Below are 17463 nucleotides of genomic sequence, written 5' to 3'. Positions count from 1 at the left end.
TCCCTGCAGTAACACACTGTTACTGGACCTCCCCACAGTTCCTCCCTTCCACTCCCCAAGAGCAATATGTCACTCAGGAACCTGAAAGTCAACCCCCAAATTCCACAGGTGGGAGGTAAGAAGACATTCCTTCCTCCCTCACACTCCGATTATCCTTTCTTACCTCCCAGAAACTGCCCCCAGGAGCCTCCCCACCAGCATCATCTTCTGATGACATCGCCCTCGTTTTCTTGCAGCAGAGAATTTTTGCTGATTTCAGTTAAGCTGAGAAGAGAGAAAAGTCATTTACAACATAGCACTGGCTGAGCCTTTGCAGAAAGCACAGTTCTCCATGACTGTTAGAGGTGGAGGAGCCCAACTCACTGCCCTGCAGGCAAGTACTGGCATCATTGCACCTTCAGCAGCAGATGGTCAGATCCAGCAGAGACACGCAGGATTGAACCTGCCCCCTCCCTCCCTGCAGACAGACGGCCTCCTCGACAGACCTGTATCACATTGGGAAAGGATGCTGAAGACAACATTGCCAAACTTCAGCTGTACAGATACTGGGAGTGTTTGTGAATCCAACATCCTTCAGCACCACCAGACACCTCTGCAGAGATTCCTTTCTTAACCAAGGCCCTCAAGAGGGTAGCAAAAGCTACAGAAACTGAGGAAGCAAAAGGTATTTGAAATCTGCCTTGAAAAACTTTAAATAGCTTTTCTGTGAATGGAGACAACTCTAGCTTCCCAGTGTGACTCAGGATTACGGGATTACAACTGACTGGAGAAAACAAGGCTAAGCAGTCAGCAGGCAGGCATGTCTTGAATGAGGAGGAGCCCTAAAAGCTGCCCTCCAGATGAGCTGGGCTTGAGCAGAGCTACAGAAACATGCTGGGGTGTACCCAGCCAAATGGCAATGCAGCACACATGCCAGTTACCCTGCAGCACTACTTCCCTAGAAACAGTCCTGTGGAGCTGGTGTTTTCATTACATTCAACTCTCACTGCATTAGGCTCAAAATCTAGGCTAGAAAGTAAAAGGGTTATCTCATTCTCTGTTGTCTCACAACTTTTGCCCATTCCTCTGTATTAGTCTGCACTGCTAGTTTGTTCCTGACAGGGTGTGACACTGAATTCCTTGGGGAGAGGCTCTGGGCTGCTCTTGTGTAGGAATGAGAGAGGGAGTAACAAGAAAAAGCTCAAGCCCAGTCACTCTCACACAATCCACTCCATTCTAGGCAAGACTGAGTTAATGCAGCAGAGATGTCCTTTGCTGCCACTTCTCCTCTTGCACATTCCTATTTATAAAAAGCTTTCCTCACACCCCAGAGAGGTATCTGCTCATCCTGCCAGCCCACAGACCAGACAGTAGGGAAGATCAGGTCAAGAGTCCAGAACTCCCACCTTCTCAGTGGCATGAACCACACAGAGAAGCATCCCAGCACTGACAGCAAGAATTTCCTATATTACTTCAGGAAACAGTTTGGCTCTGTTTGCCCAGTCTTATTCCCATGGGAAGCAACAGGAATATGTGAATGCTGCCCCTCTGAGTTTCTCCAGAAGGCTGGAAGTGCTTAATTCCAGTCACAGAAGCAAGTTGTTAAATGGGACATGACACCCAGGGTGCACAAACCTCGAAACTTTAAGAACACCTCCACCCATGCCACCAGCTGTCCTTGTTCTCCCTTCCCACCATTCCTCAGCAGACTGCAAGGCTATCTCAAGTGCTTCCAGGGCATGCAGCTCTACTCTTGTCCCCAGTACCTACATACCTGAAAGCAGAGACGCAGCAGGGGAGCAGTGGGCAAGTGGCAAGTATGTCCTAAGTTCTTCAGATTCTGTGGAAAAGACTGGAGGAAAGAGATAGGCACAGTTAGACACTGCTGCTCCTACATGGGGATGCTGCCTGTTCCGATGCATTGCAACCTTAGGCATGTCCCCCTTCTGCCAGCTACTAGGAGGGGCACCCTCTGATATAGCAGCTGCAGCCACTGTGTCTCCTGAGATGCCACATTCTGGCACATCGGAGAGATGCCAAATCCCTGTGTCACAAGATCTAGCCCCATGTGCGGGAAAGGTAGCATCACACAACAGCTGAGCAACAGGAACAGCTCAGGCCAGAAAGACCTATGAAACAAGCACGTTCCTCAGGCACCATACATGGGGCCAGGTCCCCCCTCGATGCACAGTGTCCAGTTTAGCAAGCCCCACTGCCTCCATGCACTGCTGCCTGCACTTTAACACATTGCTGCCTTTGGAAGAAAAAGAGAAAGAAACACATACACCTTCTCCAATCTCTTGTTACTAAAGGTGAAGAGGATTTATGTACAAGAGAAAGGTTTTGATAACTCTACATTTTATCAAAACCCAAAACTCATAAGAACGCATGCTGTGCCTCAAGCCCTTTTAGTAGGAGAGCATCGAGTATTGCCCTGCCAGCAGAGGTTTTTTTGTCCCTTGAGCCCATAGGCTGTCCGCAACCACATTCTCAGAAATACTTTATTTTGCCATTGTAGCATCATGACCGTCATCAACTTTCCACAGAGGAAAGGGAAGTAAAAGGCCTAAAGAGGCTAAGGGAAGTGAAGGTAGAAAGAGGCATTTTTGTTTACCTCGCATTCACTTCCCTGAAGATTTACTTCAACATACAAAGTATATTTATTTAAAAAAAAAAAAGGCAAAAAAAACTTCTGCTCAGTCACCAATATCCTCTCAGCTGAGGCTGGAAGGTTACAGCAACTAAAAGTTAACACAGCTGAGAGCAGAAGGTGCAAAACCTAGGAGGAAGTAGGATTTTTAGACAGATATTAGGACAGTTTTGGAGAAGGAGTGAAAGAATGTAGGAAAAAATGAGGTAAGAAAGGAAAGCAGACTGGGTTACTGCAAACAGACTAGTGACCTTTGGTGAGGAAGGGGTGGGAGGAAATAAGTCGGGACACTTTTGCATGATCCAGGTCACTGGTTAAAAAGTTATATATCATCATAAACGTCCAAAGACCTTTTTGTTGTCCCTAGGAAAAACAGATGACACGTCCCTGAAATTGTCAAGATTAAAAAAAAAAAATCTTCATTAACAGTTTTGTAAAAATATCCTTAAATCTGCCCTAGATCCTTCCTTTCTTTTTCCTGATTAAGGTACAGAAATTAAATGTGACACATGAAGGCTGCATCACTTTTTCCACCCCCCATCCCCATTTTATCAGGAAGCAATGAATCACAAACATGCGTTCCATCTCTGGTTTCCAATTCAGGCTGACTACAGAGTGCTAGAATCCAGGGGCAAATGTGGAAAAATGTTGTGTCAGAGCGTGCTTGCTTGTGTGAGGGACAGTCAAGAAAAAAAAACCCAAATCCATTCTTACTGCGATTTCCACAGTAAGTTTGAGCCATACCTACTTATTTGCTCAGAAGTTAAAAAACAAATTACTTTGGTCAACAGGCTCTGAAATATAATAGTAGTTGTGCCGGATCAGACCAAGGGTCTTCACAGCCTCTGTAGGCAGAAGCCAATGCAGATACATTCCCTCAACTTGAAAGTAGAGTAAGCATATGCGATGCCTGCCTAAACACTCTCCAGGTCTCTAAATATTTCTTGACAGGAACTTCCCAAGCTGGATGTGGCACCTATGAATTTAGTAACACTCAATTAATTTCTCTTCCATTAATTTCTCCAATCTGCTTTTGAACCTACATGACTTTTTTAGCATCCATAATATTCTGTGGCAAAGTATCATACAGCTTAAGGCTATATTGTAGTCATCGGTGCAGGAGCTAGGCAGGAGCTACATGCATACTACAATAAAGTAGTATAAAATTTCTGGAGGCTGATCTCCACAACCTGAATTGCAGCCAGTCAAGTACATATTTCCATAGGGGTTGTATAGACTTTATAGAAGTCCAGAAAAAGATAGCCTCGTAGAAGCAAAAAGGTCAAAGAACAAGGAGGACCCTTTTCTGCCAGGCTCTTTCAGGACTTTACATACTCCGTGAGTCCATGTCAGTCAGCAGATCAAATTGGATCTGCATGCAGACATAGGGAAGGTAATTCAGACTGCACACAGAAGCTGAAGAACAGCTGCTGCTGTCACCCTGTGCACTAGGAGAGCAAATAGATTGCCACTCCACCCCCTCATGCCTAGTTATTGCCAAAACACAGCATGTGCTGTGAGCCACCAAAAGCTCGAGCCCAGGGGAAACCAGAATTTGCCAGGAAAGGCAAATAAGAGTTATACATGTCAAAGCCAGAAGGCTGTTCTACAGCAAAGCAGAGCTGCCCAGGCTACTTTGTGGACACCCTGATACAGCAAGAGCCACCACATGACTCAAGAGGGTTGACTAAGCCTGTACGGTGCAAGCAATATAGCTAGTTATATTCGGTCAATTAGAGTTATGTGGGTCAGCACCACATACAAGACTCTTTCTGATGACACTGCCACCTGTTTAGAGGCAGCTACCTAGAAAATCATATTTGCAGAGCGAAGGAATGTTTATCCCTACCTTCCCACCTCCCTCTTTCAGCTACCACAGTTAAAAGCTACTTGAGACCTCACCACAGCTCCTGCAAGACAAGCTCTCTAAAGGAGGAGGGAGAGAGTGACTACACCTCTATTCAATTCATACCTCCACGCAATACTCACAAGGGCATTAGACACCACTGAGACCAGCAACATCAGGCAGACAAACCAAACAAGTTATCAAAAAATGGCTTCTGGTCTTCCGCTGCAGAAAAGCAGAATTGCTCATGACTGCCTCACCAGCACTGAGCTCCACTCGGGGAAACACCAGTCATGGCAGAGCTGTTTCCACCTTTAACCATGTTGTTAATCTCACCCCTGCTCCAGTCAGTCACACATCTCGGACCATGGATCCCTGCCCTCAGACCAAAGTGTCAAGCTAAAAACTTACCTTTCAAAACATGTGTGAACCTGGCAACATGCTACAAGGTATGCCTTTGCATTTTGTGTTTACACAACATGAGTACAACAGGGTCCCGATCCACAAATAAAACTTTTAGACCTAATAGTAATAATCACTCTTCTTCACTTCAGAAGCCTTTCCCTAAGGCACATAAGCCACAGGGATCCTCTTTCCCCTACACCACACTCCCAATTTCCAGCCTCAAAATGCCTAAGGCATCACTTCTCTGTACCACACAATTGCCTCCTGAGGCTTCTCCCGAGCAATTGTTTTCCTAAGTCTGCCAAGAATAAACCTCTGAACCCCACTGAGCTCAAAAAATGGCTGAGGCCTTTTCTTTTTTTTCTCTCCTGTTAACTTGCTGTAAGAATGGATCTACAGAGCCAGAGTCAGGAGGTTCCACATGACTCCAACAGTGTAGTGAACTGCATTGTTGCTGGTACAGCAGTGCTAGGAAGGTTCCTGATGGAGAGAATGAAATGGGGCATGAGACAGGGTGTCCTTTCCAGACTCACTGCCTCTGGAAGTGCACATTCAATAGCTCTGAAGCAGTGACTGCAATGATGCCCAGTAACATGCTCTCCACTGATACTTAGAGGTGCACTCACCTGTGTGAAGAGGGGACAGTTCTTCTCTACAGCTAGAGAGGATGCCAAGTAACATGAAGATCCTCCAAAACTTCCCTTAGAGATATTTATCTTATTGCTCTGGTCACCTGACTGAAAGAGGGACTAAGAGCGAGTGTTTCCCAGCCACTCCCTAAAGACTGAAGCCTGCCAGGGCTGCCTAATGCAGTTTCGAGAAAGATTTCAGCTATCTCTCAAGCCAGGAAGAAGTCAGAGAGCCATCAGGCAGAACAGTTTACTACACACAAGGGTCACTTCAGCTACACGCAAGCCTGTAACAGAAGCCATTCCTTGACAATGAATCTTTAGTGATCATGTGACTGTCCACTAGCAAAATCCTCCATGATTATACTGCAGTAGTAAAATATCATCAAGATCCTGTTCCACTTAAAAGGGCTGACCTGAGTCTCCTTTACTGCTTTACTTTTGCTGCTTTACTACTCCTACTTCAGACGACAGCTTCTTTATATTGCTATTCTTCACATTCAGACGAAGCTAATGTACTGAGGACAGATATCTCCCTGTGTATTACCCCAAGTTGTTTTCAAAATGTTCATTCAGAATTAAATACTATCCATATTCATTAGCTATTCCCTCTTAGGTTCTCAGAAGGCGAGGCTGCAGGTTAGCCTTCCAACCACATGTTGCTGCTGATCTAAGGGTTAGGATTCCTTGCTAGCATAGTGTTGCGAGGTAGAAATTGTTTCACCAAAGAAAAGGTAAATTCTGCTTTCTTTTCCAATATGATGTAGGAGTTATTTAGCATTACATGAACACAGATCTGTCCTGGCTAACACAACAATACGAGTCCATGTTAATGAAGGATTGTATTGGGCTATCAAAGTCTATGTTAGTGTTCCCCTAGTTGTTCTTCCTATGAAGAATTTTATTCTAATCTCAAATACCTAGAGAGTTAAAGCAGATGGGGTATCAGCATCAGACTATGAGGTACTAATACTGTAACAGGGCAACAGGCCACGTTCATTTGCTATGTTCAAGATGGTTGCTGGAATGATATTGAGATGTATGCTGTGTCTATGTTTAACAGGCAGCTACAAATAGGAGCAGCAGATAGCTTAAGAAAGAGACAAACATTCAAGCTACCAGAAAAACACTACACTAGCCTGCTTTCTCATCCTTGTGAAAGCCACGCTCCTGTTCTACACATCATTCAGCACGCCCACTTCCCCAATTCTCACACTCCCTGGCTTACCCCTCTCTCAGGGCAAGGTTTTAACCCATGCAGACACTGAGAACCTGTAATCTCTACTGCCCCGCTCCAAGCCTTTTCAGTGGCTTGCTTCCATTCTAGGTACTTCCCAGGATGCTTCCTACCCTGCTGCATCAGGCTCTGGAAATAGACACCAAGCTTGCCAGCAAATACATGCAAGCAGCACTTCCCTTTTAATCAGAAGGGACCTCAAACAACTGGAAGTTATTTCTTACTAAATAATCAATAAATAAGCATTTAAAGCTCCAGCCAAAGCCATTACATCCCTCCTCTGCACTGAACACAGACAGCTTTTCCAGGATTTAACCTACATTTCACCTGGTCACAGTTTTTTCTGCACTCAGTGACTGGCAAGCAGTCAATAGTCCATCCTGTAATACAGTTGCCTATAACTTAGTAAAGGCAACTCATCACAATAGCAGGCTGAGCCAGTCCACCAACTTCCAACTGCGTTCTGAAAAAAAGAAGTTATTTTGTTCAGATCCTTACATGAACAGCAGTCAAATGGAACAAAATGTCCCAGCCTCATCTCCAACCCTGAGCAAAGAAAAGGGAAACAATGTGAGGTAGGGATGTGGTGGTGGAGAGCAAACTCCTGTACTTCCCCATTAATGGAAGATTGTTCTTCTGTAATTGAATCACCTTGCTGCCCCCAGAGCAGGGATCAAGTTTATTTGAACACATTAAAAAACCTTAAGGAAGCAGACTGCAATCAATGCAATTCAAGAACCTTCAGAGAATCTGTAAGCCAGTTGGCTTCACTCTAACACTGAGCTTCTGGTAGTTTCTTGCTTCACTAGGCTGCACAGCAGTCAGATGTCTCCAATCAGACTTCTCTTCCCCTTCCTCCCATTTTCAAGTCTCAGTGGTTTAACACAGCTGCAGTTCTGCAACTTCTGGCTTTACTTTACAAATAGTTGTCTTTTCCATTAGCTGCAATAAGGAGGAAGGGGCAATGGGAGATAAGGGTTGGCAAGTACTTTGTCATTCAGATCAAGCATGTGGAAATCATATGGCTAATGAATTCAAAGGACCACATTTCTTTATCCCTTATTGCATCAGTTTTCTGGGTTTACATGGTAAGGGCTTATTTACTACAACTGTTTATTACTTGAATACTTTCCTCCCAAATATTCACACAATGCAGACAAGAACTCGAATGAAGATCATCATCAAGACCTTTCTGAAGTTCACCCAGTTCCCTGCAGAGTTCCAAGTCCCAAGCAGGCCGTAGAAGAGAGTACAACCAATGGTCTTTAAGACCTGAATAACATAAAACAGAGCTAGGACATCTCCAAGGGCAAAAGAGAACAAGGTAAAGGTCACATCCACTGCTTCTGTCCCACATTGTGGTCAGTCCCTCCACTTCAATGCCAAGGCTCTTTGCTCAGCTTTAGTCACCACAGCTGGGTTTACTGAACCGCCTCCTTGAAGGAAAATCTAGACAACATAAAACTGCAACTGCAAGGGAATCTTCAGTACCATATGAACTGGAAGGACTATAGACCAGCTTTCACCTAGTCGCTTTGCACAGTCTTTAATGGTACCAGGCATGCAAAAAAAAAAAAAAGCATCGTTTGCTCTGCGGACTGGAGAGAACATTCAGTAACCTAGATGACCTTCCTAACATCTCCTGGTTCAAGAAGAGTTTGGCAGATTCTATCACTTCAGAGGTACTCCATTTTTAAAGAATGCCTTTTCTGACATAGTTCCTGAGATATACACACATAACAAGGGTGAAGAATGGCAGCCATTAGGAACTGGCCTACGCCATGGATAATCATACTTCCTGCATTCTTCCTGGAGTTCATTATCCTGCATGTCATGGAGCAACTTTTATCTGCTTTCATACTATGCACAGAATCTGCTCTTTGGCAGCAGTAGCGCCTCTTCAAATTTTTGTATCTCAAGCTGAAGAACAGGACTATTAATATCAATTACTTCATATCCCAGGTATTATCCACAAGACTGCAGAAGAACACAAGCAAATGGGCCAGTCAGCCCAAAGGGCACACATTACAGAACAGATTTTAACTGTTTAGCGTCACTGGAATGCCGCTTACTTTCTCAGCCTATTGCCCAAAGCAATCATCTTAGTTTCTGAACCTGATGACTCAACCTGGCATGTGAGGGAAGAACACTGGGAAGCTTTTTAAAAATGGAAAGCACAGCAATCCAGTGGGCTTTATTTGCCACCCTCCCCCAATGGCCTTCTGAAGCAGCTCCTATCCCACAACTCAAAACAATAGGTTTTTTTCACTTGCATTGGGGTAGAAGCCTGTTGGAACCAACAGCAGGCTTTCACACAGGCTTCCACAGATCAGCAGCCCTAGCATAAGGAACAGCTGACTGAAAACACCAAGACGCAAAAACGCATCCCTAGAATCATCCGAGAAGTTAAATATACAGCATCTTCTCCATGAAAGCTTCTCGCTCTTGCCAGAGACAGGAGCAAGCCTACTTCAAGCCTCTACACAGCCGCGCTGTAGCCAATACAGCTCAGCATGCACAGGAGTGGGACAGGTTTGGTTCAGCAGCAGCGATACTGAGGGAGAGAAGTAAGTTACTGCCAACAGAGAATCACCTATAAACAAATGACCACATCCCCAAGAGGCAAGTAACACTTTCCTGCAAACAGAAGTCACACAGCTTGGGCCAGCTTACAGCACTGACAGGATTGAGAAGGCTGGGGTCTTGTTGACACTGTTAGTTGTGGGTTGCCTGCAGCAATTCTAACTCCTCTAGCCTGGAAAAACTTACTGACAGGTTACAATAAACAAGAGTCTTACCATAGTCACCTACTAAGAAAGCATAAAATCCCCCACAAGCCTAACGCCTCTGGATCCAGGCCAACAGTACCATGGTGATCTCTCGTGTGCCTCTTCAAGCTATAATGTCCAGTGACAACCATTAGATTTAACACACAAATTCTGACAACCGCAAGTCTGAAGTGCTCTTTCCCATCGTGCCATTCACAGCCAAGAGAAACCACTGAAGGCTGAAATATGATTAGGATGCCAGTCACACACGCAGCCTTATAGTGGTGCCCAGCTTCAGCCCACACTTTAGCTTGAAGGAACGTGAAAGTGTTGTACTGGCCACTGAAAAAAAAAGCTGAATTATTACAACAGTGGACATACCAGGTTCTTTACATTGACATTACACTTTGTGCTGCAGGGAAACCTTGGGCCCAGATAGTCAGAGTGTATTTGGATGTTAAATTACAGCAGTGAACATGCCACAAGGTAGCAGCAAAAAGCTACCTCTCAAACAGCTTCTTAACTGCTCCAAGGATGCAAAGTTCTTCTTGAAAGAGCAAAATCCCAAATTCATCATGAAAGCTTCCAGATACAGCAGTCAGTTTTTTCTGTCCCACCCACTAAGGCCTTAGGCTTACAATGTTAAGGTTTTTTTTTTTTCCTTTAATCAATCTGACACAGTTCCCTGTCATACAGTACCTTCTGCACCCATCGTACAGAGTCACTAGTGATAAAATAGCTCGCCTGATCAGAAAGTCTGCTTTAAAAAGATAAGAGTCCTTCAAACAGCTCTCCTATTGTTTACGCATTTCCCTACGAACTCTCAAGAGCAGCCCAAATTCACACATCACTGATCAGCTGATGGCAAAAATAGAGGCAGCTTATTAATGCTCTCTGATCAAGAGCATAGCTTTTTCCATTCAGGCTACAGGCAGATACTTCTAGCTTTTGAGGTCCCCAGTTCAGTCCCTGGATGTCAGCCATAACATAGACCGAATAGTTCAAACAACAATTGAATAATCTCCAGTCCTCAAGATGGCCAGAATAAAAATATACAGCATCTGCTATACTTAGGGATATCGTATGAGTTCCTAAGAGAAGCTGATGTTGACCCTGGTGTGGTGACACTTGTTAGTTTTGGTTTTTTTTGAAACCCGTGTTCATCCAGGGCAGCTCACCCAGAAGATTCAGGCTAATTCTTATCCACAATAACCTTAAGTGACTAAAAGCAGCAGTCATCACCCTGTGAAGAAATGAACTAGGGTCCACAAGATTTTCAGGCTTTTATGACTTGGCTACACAGACAGAGTGCCAAGGACCCGTGGCACTTTGGCACAGTCCAAACACACACAATCCTTACTCACATTGCTAACGGAGTTCCAGGTGGGCAGTTGTTCTTGGGCCTATGCCTAGCTGACACGGTGAAGCTACCGCTTTTTATAGCCAGAGAAGACAACAGTCTCTACTTGAACAAGTGCAGGCAAGCCAGAGAAGCTCAAACTCAGAGGTCAAAAGAAAGAAACAAACAAAAAAAACCAACCCTGCCAGTAAAGCAATACAATACAGCAGGCACAGGACAGGGAAGGCAGCAAGCAGCTGACCCAGCTCACACAATCATCCCCCTCCAAGCTGCAACTCAAAGGACAATCCAGTAAATATTTTCAGGAACTTCTAGTGAACCATTCATGACACAAAACACTGTGAAAGCAGAACAGCCTCTATCTCAAACAGAGCATGTTGTGCACTTCACAGAAAGGTGAAATCAGTGCCTGAAAGAATGTGCCCAGTTATGCAATGGAGAGGGAGAAGCTCCACTCCGACTCCACCCTGAGACCAGCTCACACCTGGAGTGAGGAGTACCTAGATCCTGTCATTTTAAGCCCACACGCTGCAGTCGTGCATTCTGCTCCCATTACACACCGAGAATGACTCAAGTTATTCTCGAGTTAACGTAAAGCTTTGTGACTTCTCAGTGACATTCCAATTCCAGGGTGGAGGCTCTGCTCGGGTTCTGCACGGCAATCAATTACCATCATATCAGAAATTCCTTTGCACAAACTAGACTGATTTGGAGGAGATAGTCTCCCCTCCCATTTCGGGAGGCAGGGAGCCCCAGCTGGGTGAGGAGCAAACAGAAAGACCAGAAAACCTCCCAGGGAGAGAAATTCCCTTGTGAAAACGAGATTGATTTGGAGGAGACAAAGTCTCACCTCCCGTTCCAGGAGCCGCAGCTGGTCGAAGAGCAAACAGAAAGGCCAGACCACTTCGCAGGGCCAGGCGCAGGCGTTCGGGGGCGGTCAGCTTCTGCGAGCCTGGGGGACTGGAGCAAGCGGAGCGCGCAGAGTTGGCACAGAAAGCGGCGAAACTGGTTAACGCGTTCGGGCCACGGGAGCTTCCCTCATCGATCGCTTTTGCGGAGAGATCGTGGCTCCCTCCTCCCGCGCGCGGGGCGGCACTTCTCAGTCCGTCTTCTCAAGCGCTGGACGCTCAGGCTCGCTAATACCCTCCCTGTTTATCAGCTTTCTCCCGCCCCGGGGTCACCCAGCCGAGGGCAGCGCCGACACCGAGAGGCCGGGACCAGGGGCGACGTGGAGCCCCCCGAGCCGGGGCCCCGCGGCTCCGGTTTCAGAGCGAGACGCGGCACAAAGGGGCCCCTGTCCCGGCGGAGCGGGCTCCGGACGGAGGGGGAGCCCCCGCAGCCCCGGCTCCCCGCCCCACCCACCCTCTTGCCACGGGGGAAGCAAGAAAAAAAAAAAAATCCCCAAAACTTCTCTCTCTCAGGCACCTGCGGGGCTCGGCACGGGGGGCGCCCCCGCCGCTTACCTCGCGGGCAGCGCTCCGCCGCGCGCGCACCAGCCACCTGGGTTCGGAAGCGCTGGGACCGCCCTCTATTTTAGCCGGAGCCGCCCCGCCTCCCGCCGCCCCGGGCGCGCTCCCGCCTCCGCCCCGCGGCCAATTACCGGGCGGCCTCGGCCCGGGGAGGCGGGGAGGCGGGGAGCCCCCGTCCCGGGGTGCTGCCCCCGCCGCCCACCCGGGAGCGGGAGGTTCCCCAGCCCCGCTGCCGCCCGGGCGGAGTCGTGTCCTCGCGGGTCACCGTCCCTGGGGCTGGAGAGCGGCTCCACCTCGGCTCAGCTCGCATCCTTCTTCCAGCCTGATCCCGCTGGCTTTGCTCGGTCACCCTCCCTTTCCTCTGGAAACCTTTCTCTGAATAATCCGGACCTCAGCTTTAAGTCCTCGGTTCTTTCAGTTGAAACCAGCTTTTTACAAATGCTAGGGAATCTGCCTGCCAAATTTTCCATTTCTAGCAATTCCCCGTGACGCTGGAGGAGGAGGGCTGGAAAGCCTTGCTGGCCGTTCTCCTTTTGACTGCTTCCAAGTGACTTGGGACACAACTCCGAGGACCAGCTGTGGGATTGCAGTGATGTTTATTCAGTCGGTGAAGAAAGGAAAGACTTGAGAGCCTTGCAGGAGGAAGAGAGGAAAGAGTTGTAAATCTGTGCCCCCATTTCTCTGGAGCAGCCCTGGGATCATAGCATAGTTTGGGTTGGAAGAGACCTTAAAGATCATCCAGTTCCAACATCCCTGCCACGGGCAGGGACACCTCCCACTAGATTAGGCTGCCCAAAGCCACATCCAACCTGGCCTGATCACCTCCAGGGATGGGGCAGCCACAACTTGGATAACACCTGGATAACTGGTGTCTCACCACTCTCATAGTGAAGAAATTCTTCCTTACATCTAGTCTAAATCTGCCCCTCTTCAGTTTATACCCATTGCCCCTAGTCCTATCACTACAAGCCTTTGTAAAAAGTCTGTCCCCAGCTTTCTTGTAGCCCCTTCAGGTTCTCGAAGGTCGCTATAAGTTCTCCTCAAAGTTTCCTCTTCTCCAGGCTGAACTGGTGCAACTTTCTCAGCCTGTCCTCATATGGGAGGTGCTCCAGCCCTCTGATCATCCTTGTAGCCCCCCTCTGGACCCATTCCAACAGCTCCATGTCCTTCTTATGTTGTGGATTCCAGAACTGGACACAATACTCCAGATGAGGCCTCACAAGAGTGGAATAGAAAGTCAGAATCCCCTCCCTCGACCTGCTGGCTGCTCTGCTTTTGGTGCAGCCCAGGATATGGTTGGCCTTCTGGGATGCGAGTGCATATTGCTGGCTCATGTCAAGCTTCTCATCAATCAGCACTCCCAAACCCTTCTCCGCAGGGCAGCTCTCAATCACATCTTCCCCTATCCTGTACTGAAACTGTGGATTGCCCTGACCCAGGTGTAGGACCTTGAACTTGGCCTTGTTGAACCTCATGAGGTTCCCACAGGCCCACTTCTCCAGCTTGTCCAGAGATGTTTTCTGTCACTTTACAACTGCTCCGTGTTTCACAGGAGCCAAAAAAAATCACCTTCATATATGATGAACTTCTGTGTTGGAAAGCAGATGTCATTCCACTTACATTTGTTTCGGGGCCAATCCTATGTTCACGTTTAGCTGCATGGGGACCCTGCAAAGTAGTTACACGCGACAGGCTCTGGTGTGACCATGAGTACCCATTCAAAAAGCGATGCAAGATGCTTTTTTTATCTTCAAAGTTAATCACAGTTGAGCACATAAGCATCAACTTTGTGTTTTACTAAAAAAAACCCCAACCCCAACTCTTTGGTAAAGATACTCTTTAATTCAATTATATTCTGAGATTTTAATTCCATTATCTAATTCATGTACATTAATGAAGTACAGACAAGGCAAACGTCTGTCATACCTTAATAACTTATATACAGCATTTGCCCTATGTTGTGATTTAGATATTGATACCCCATGTGCTGGGCATCTAAGACAGATGCTTTCCTTCTGGGACCTGTCCACATCCAACGCTGGTTGCGAAGCGAGCATGCTACATAGCATGGCTGCTGCAATCCTTTCCTCCAAGACTAGATGGCTTAGGGAAAATGGGGTACTCAGGTAAACAAGGTCATATTATTATATTTTTGTTCATTTTTCTGGTGCAAGGCAGATCGGTAATGGTCACAGGATAGAAGGAAGGCAGATAGCATAATAGTTGTGCTTTTTATTTTATCTCTTTAGGATCATATGCTTTTTTCTTACTTTTGAGAGGAGTATAGGCTTATTTTCACACGCATGCCAAACCCTAGTTACTGTGTGGGTACTCTTTACATCACTAGTCAGTCTAAAGTAGCCAAAAATATTCATGCTCTGGAAAAAGATCCTGGCGACAAGGAGGCAGAATACTTAATAGTGTTAAAAATACTGTGACGTTGATGGCCTTAGTCACAATATAGCTTTACCAGACCCGGTGACAAGACAGTGTTGCATTATTCTGTGGTAGAGAGCCACATCCCAAAACTAAAGCAGAGCCTCAACATAATTGTATGTCAGACAAAAGGCATCATTAAAAATTAGACTAATATCTTGCCCACGCATAATTATACTCCTCTGATTTTGCTGCACACTGTAGTTCCAAGAGTGTGAGACTGTAAATATATATATAAAAAAGTGGGTTTTTTTTAAATTACTCTTTCTCTGTCTTGCTTAGTATACTGTGCAGACAGTGCTGTGTGCGGACTTGGAGCTGTGAAACCTCAGGCCACTGGCATGTATTCTGTGTGGTTTGTGTCCTCCCTACTCTTCTTGTCCTTAATGAATAATAAATACAACAATATCTGGTGATTCCCCAGGGAGAAAGCAAACTTGGTGTTAGTGATTGATAAAATTTCTGTATTTAGCATATACTGTATTTAGCGTGGGTGCGGCCTCACCTTGAGTACTGTGTGCAGTTCTGGGCCCCACAATTTAAGAAGGGTGTGAAGGTCCTTGAAGGCATCCAGAGGAGGATGACAAATCTGGTGAAAGGGCTGGAAGGAATGTCCAATAAGTGTGGAAATGGTTCAAAGCTGCTTCAGGGGAGGTTTAGATTGGACATGAGGAAGCATTTTTCCACTGAGAAACAAACTCTGGAAAACACTCCAGTCAAACACTGGAACAGTCTTCCTAGCAAGGTGGTCAATGCCCCAAGCCTGTCAGTATTTAAGAGGCATTTCGACAGTGCCTTTAATACCATGTTTTAACTTTTGGTCAGCCCTGAAGTGGTCAGGCAGCTGGACTAGATGATCAGTGTAGGTCCCTTCCAACTGAAAAAGTCTATTCCATTCCGAAAAATGCTAACCATGATACCTCCAGGAGGAAAATGCTCACATTACTCTATGTGCATTCTGCACGCAAGACAAATGTAGCAGGTACAGGAGGTACGCATCTTCGCTGGAGGTAACTTGGATAACAGTGACAGAATTTTCTTTGGGATTAATACCTAGAACATTGAAATTAATAAAAGTGGTTTTGTCTGTTTTAAGAAGGTTGGTATCTGGGCCTCTTTTTTCAGTTACAATTTTTGAAATGTACCCCTTTTAAAGCATATGAAAACCAAAAGAGATTAAAATTTATGTAATTTAGTTGATGTTTTGTTGGTGATTCCTGATGAACGCCATAGATTCTGCCTCTAATGATGGTAACTTCTGCAGACCCATAGGTGAAACTGTTGATTGCTGTCAAGATAAGAAGGATCTTTTCTATAGCATTTTCCCTTCCTGGCAATCAAGCCTTGAGGCTTTGGAGGGAAGAAGGGAAGTGCTACATCCAATTCTTCCTCTTGCTACTTTCTGCTAATGTTCTGAGAAGAATGTTGTGGTATTACAGAAGTGCTTGGTAAGACTTTAAGATTTGCTGATCGAGTTGACTTATGTTCAAAACCAGCTTGTGTTGTCTGCTAGTGGTTACAATTTTGTGTGTGTGTCATTCTGATACTCATTCTTCATAAGACAGCAACTAATACAGTATTGTTGCTATTCAGGAGAAAAGCTAGATGTCTGGATCTACATTGTTTTTCTTAGTATGTTTTCTATGCATTTCCTAATACAAGAGAGAATGTGTTCACAGCCAGCCGTGCGGATGACTGGACCTTAACTACCTAATATAGTTATTGGTGGGCCTGAAGCACGAGACCCTGCTGCTCCACAGATCAGGTTCCCTGTTCAGCATGGCCAGCAAGCAGACAGCAGCCACCTTTGCAGGTGACGGGGGAAGTGCTGGTACCTCAGCTGTGTCAGTAGGGCTCTTCCTTCCCCATTCTTGTCTGCCTTATCCTGCAAGATCTGATGGTCTCTGAGTTGATCTTGCCCAGACATTGTCATCTGCCTTCCGAGTGTGTTTTTTCTGTTGAGGTCCCAACACCAGGTGTGTCTTCTTGTGGAAGCTGCATTTTAAAATAGCCTGGGGTTTTGGTTCCTGTGTGCTTGATGTATTTTTGGGCCCTTACCATGCAGCTTTAATATGCCCTTGGTGCTCTGGAAACTGCTGAAGTAGGTAAGATTTTAAGTCCTGTGCCAGAGAACCAACAATGCCGTGCTGCCCAAGGACATCTCGTAGACCTGGCTGCCTGTTTGGGGCCAGGGCAGTGCAGCCACCCCCGTGACCTTGCCCCAGATGGGCTGGGGGCACCGCTTCTGTGGGGGCCGTGTCTGTGTGCATGGGTCTGTCTGTGCATCTGTCTGTCTGTCTGTCTCTGCCTGTATGCGTGTCTGTCTGTGTCTGTGTCCTGTGCATGTCTGTGTGTCTTGTGCATGTGTGTCTGTGTGTTCCTGTGTCCTGTGCGTGTCTGTGTTGTGTGTCTGTCCTGTGTCAGTATCTGTGTGCACGCATCTGCGTTTCTGTGTGTGCATCTGTGTGTGTGTGTCCAGGTCTTTGTGTGCATGTCTGTGTGTCTGTCTTGTGTGTATTAGTGTCTTTGTGTGCGTGCCTGTGCTCTGTGCATGTCTCTGTGTGTGTGTGTCTGTCCTGTGCATGTCAGTGTCTGTTTGTGTGTGCATCTGTGTATGTGTGTGCCCATGTCTGTGTGTGCTTGTCTGTCTGTCCTGTGCATGTCTGTGTGTGCGTCTGTGACTT

General features: G+C 46.4%; 1 protein-coding gene across 4 annotated transcripts in view; it reads right to left on the bottom strand.

The window, feature by feature from the left end:
• Window positions 1–12370, bottom strand: part of PACSIN3 (protein kinase C and casein kinase substrate in neurons 3) — a 30006-nt gene extending 17636 nt beyond the window's left edge. Inside the window, exons 1-3 of one of the 4 annotated variants that reach the window (XM_069857953.1) lie at window positions 12338–12370; window positions 1754–1831; window positions 164–264 (exon numbers count right to left, since the gene is read on the bottom strand). In XM_069857953.1, coding sequence (XP_069714054.1) covers window positions 164–217 — 54 coding nt within the window. In that variant the 5' untranslated portion in view covers window positions 218–264; window positions 1754–1831; window positions 12338–12370. Of the gene's footprint in view, window positions 1–163; window positions 265–1753; window positions 1932–11724; window positions 12143–12337 lie in introns of those variants that run through there. The other 3 variants (XM_069857952.1, XM_069857955.1, XM_069857956.1) reach the window with 3 other exon arrangements.
• Window positions 12371–17463: the final 5093 nt, after the last annotated feature.

This window comes from Phaenicophaeus curvirostris, chromosome 5 (genome assembly GCF_032191515.1).
Source record: "Phaenicophaeus curvirostris isolate KB17595 chromosome 5, BPBGC_Pcur_1.0, whole genome shotgun sequence".
Classification (NCBI taxonomy): domain Eukaryota; kingdom Metazoa; phylum Chordata; class Aves; order Cuculiformes; family Cuculidae; genus Phaenicophaeus; species Phaenicophaeus curvirostris.
Note: the sequence above shows the minus strand (reverse complement) of the source record. Positions and strands in the feature narration are given on the sequence as shown.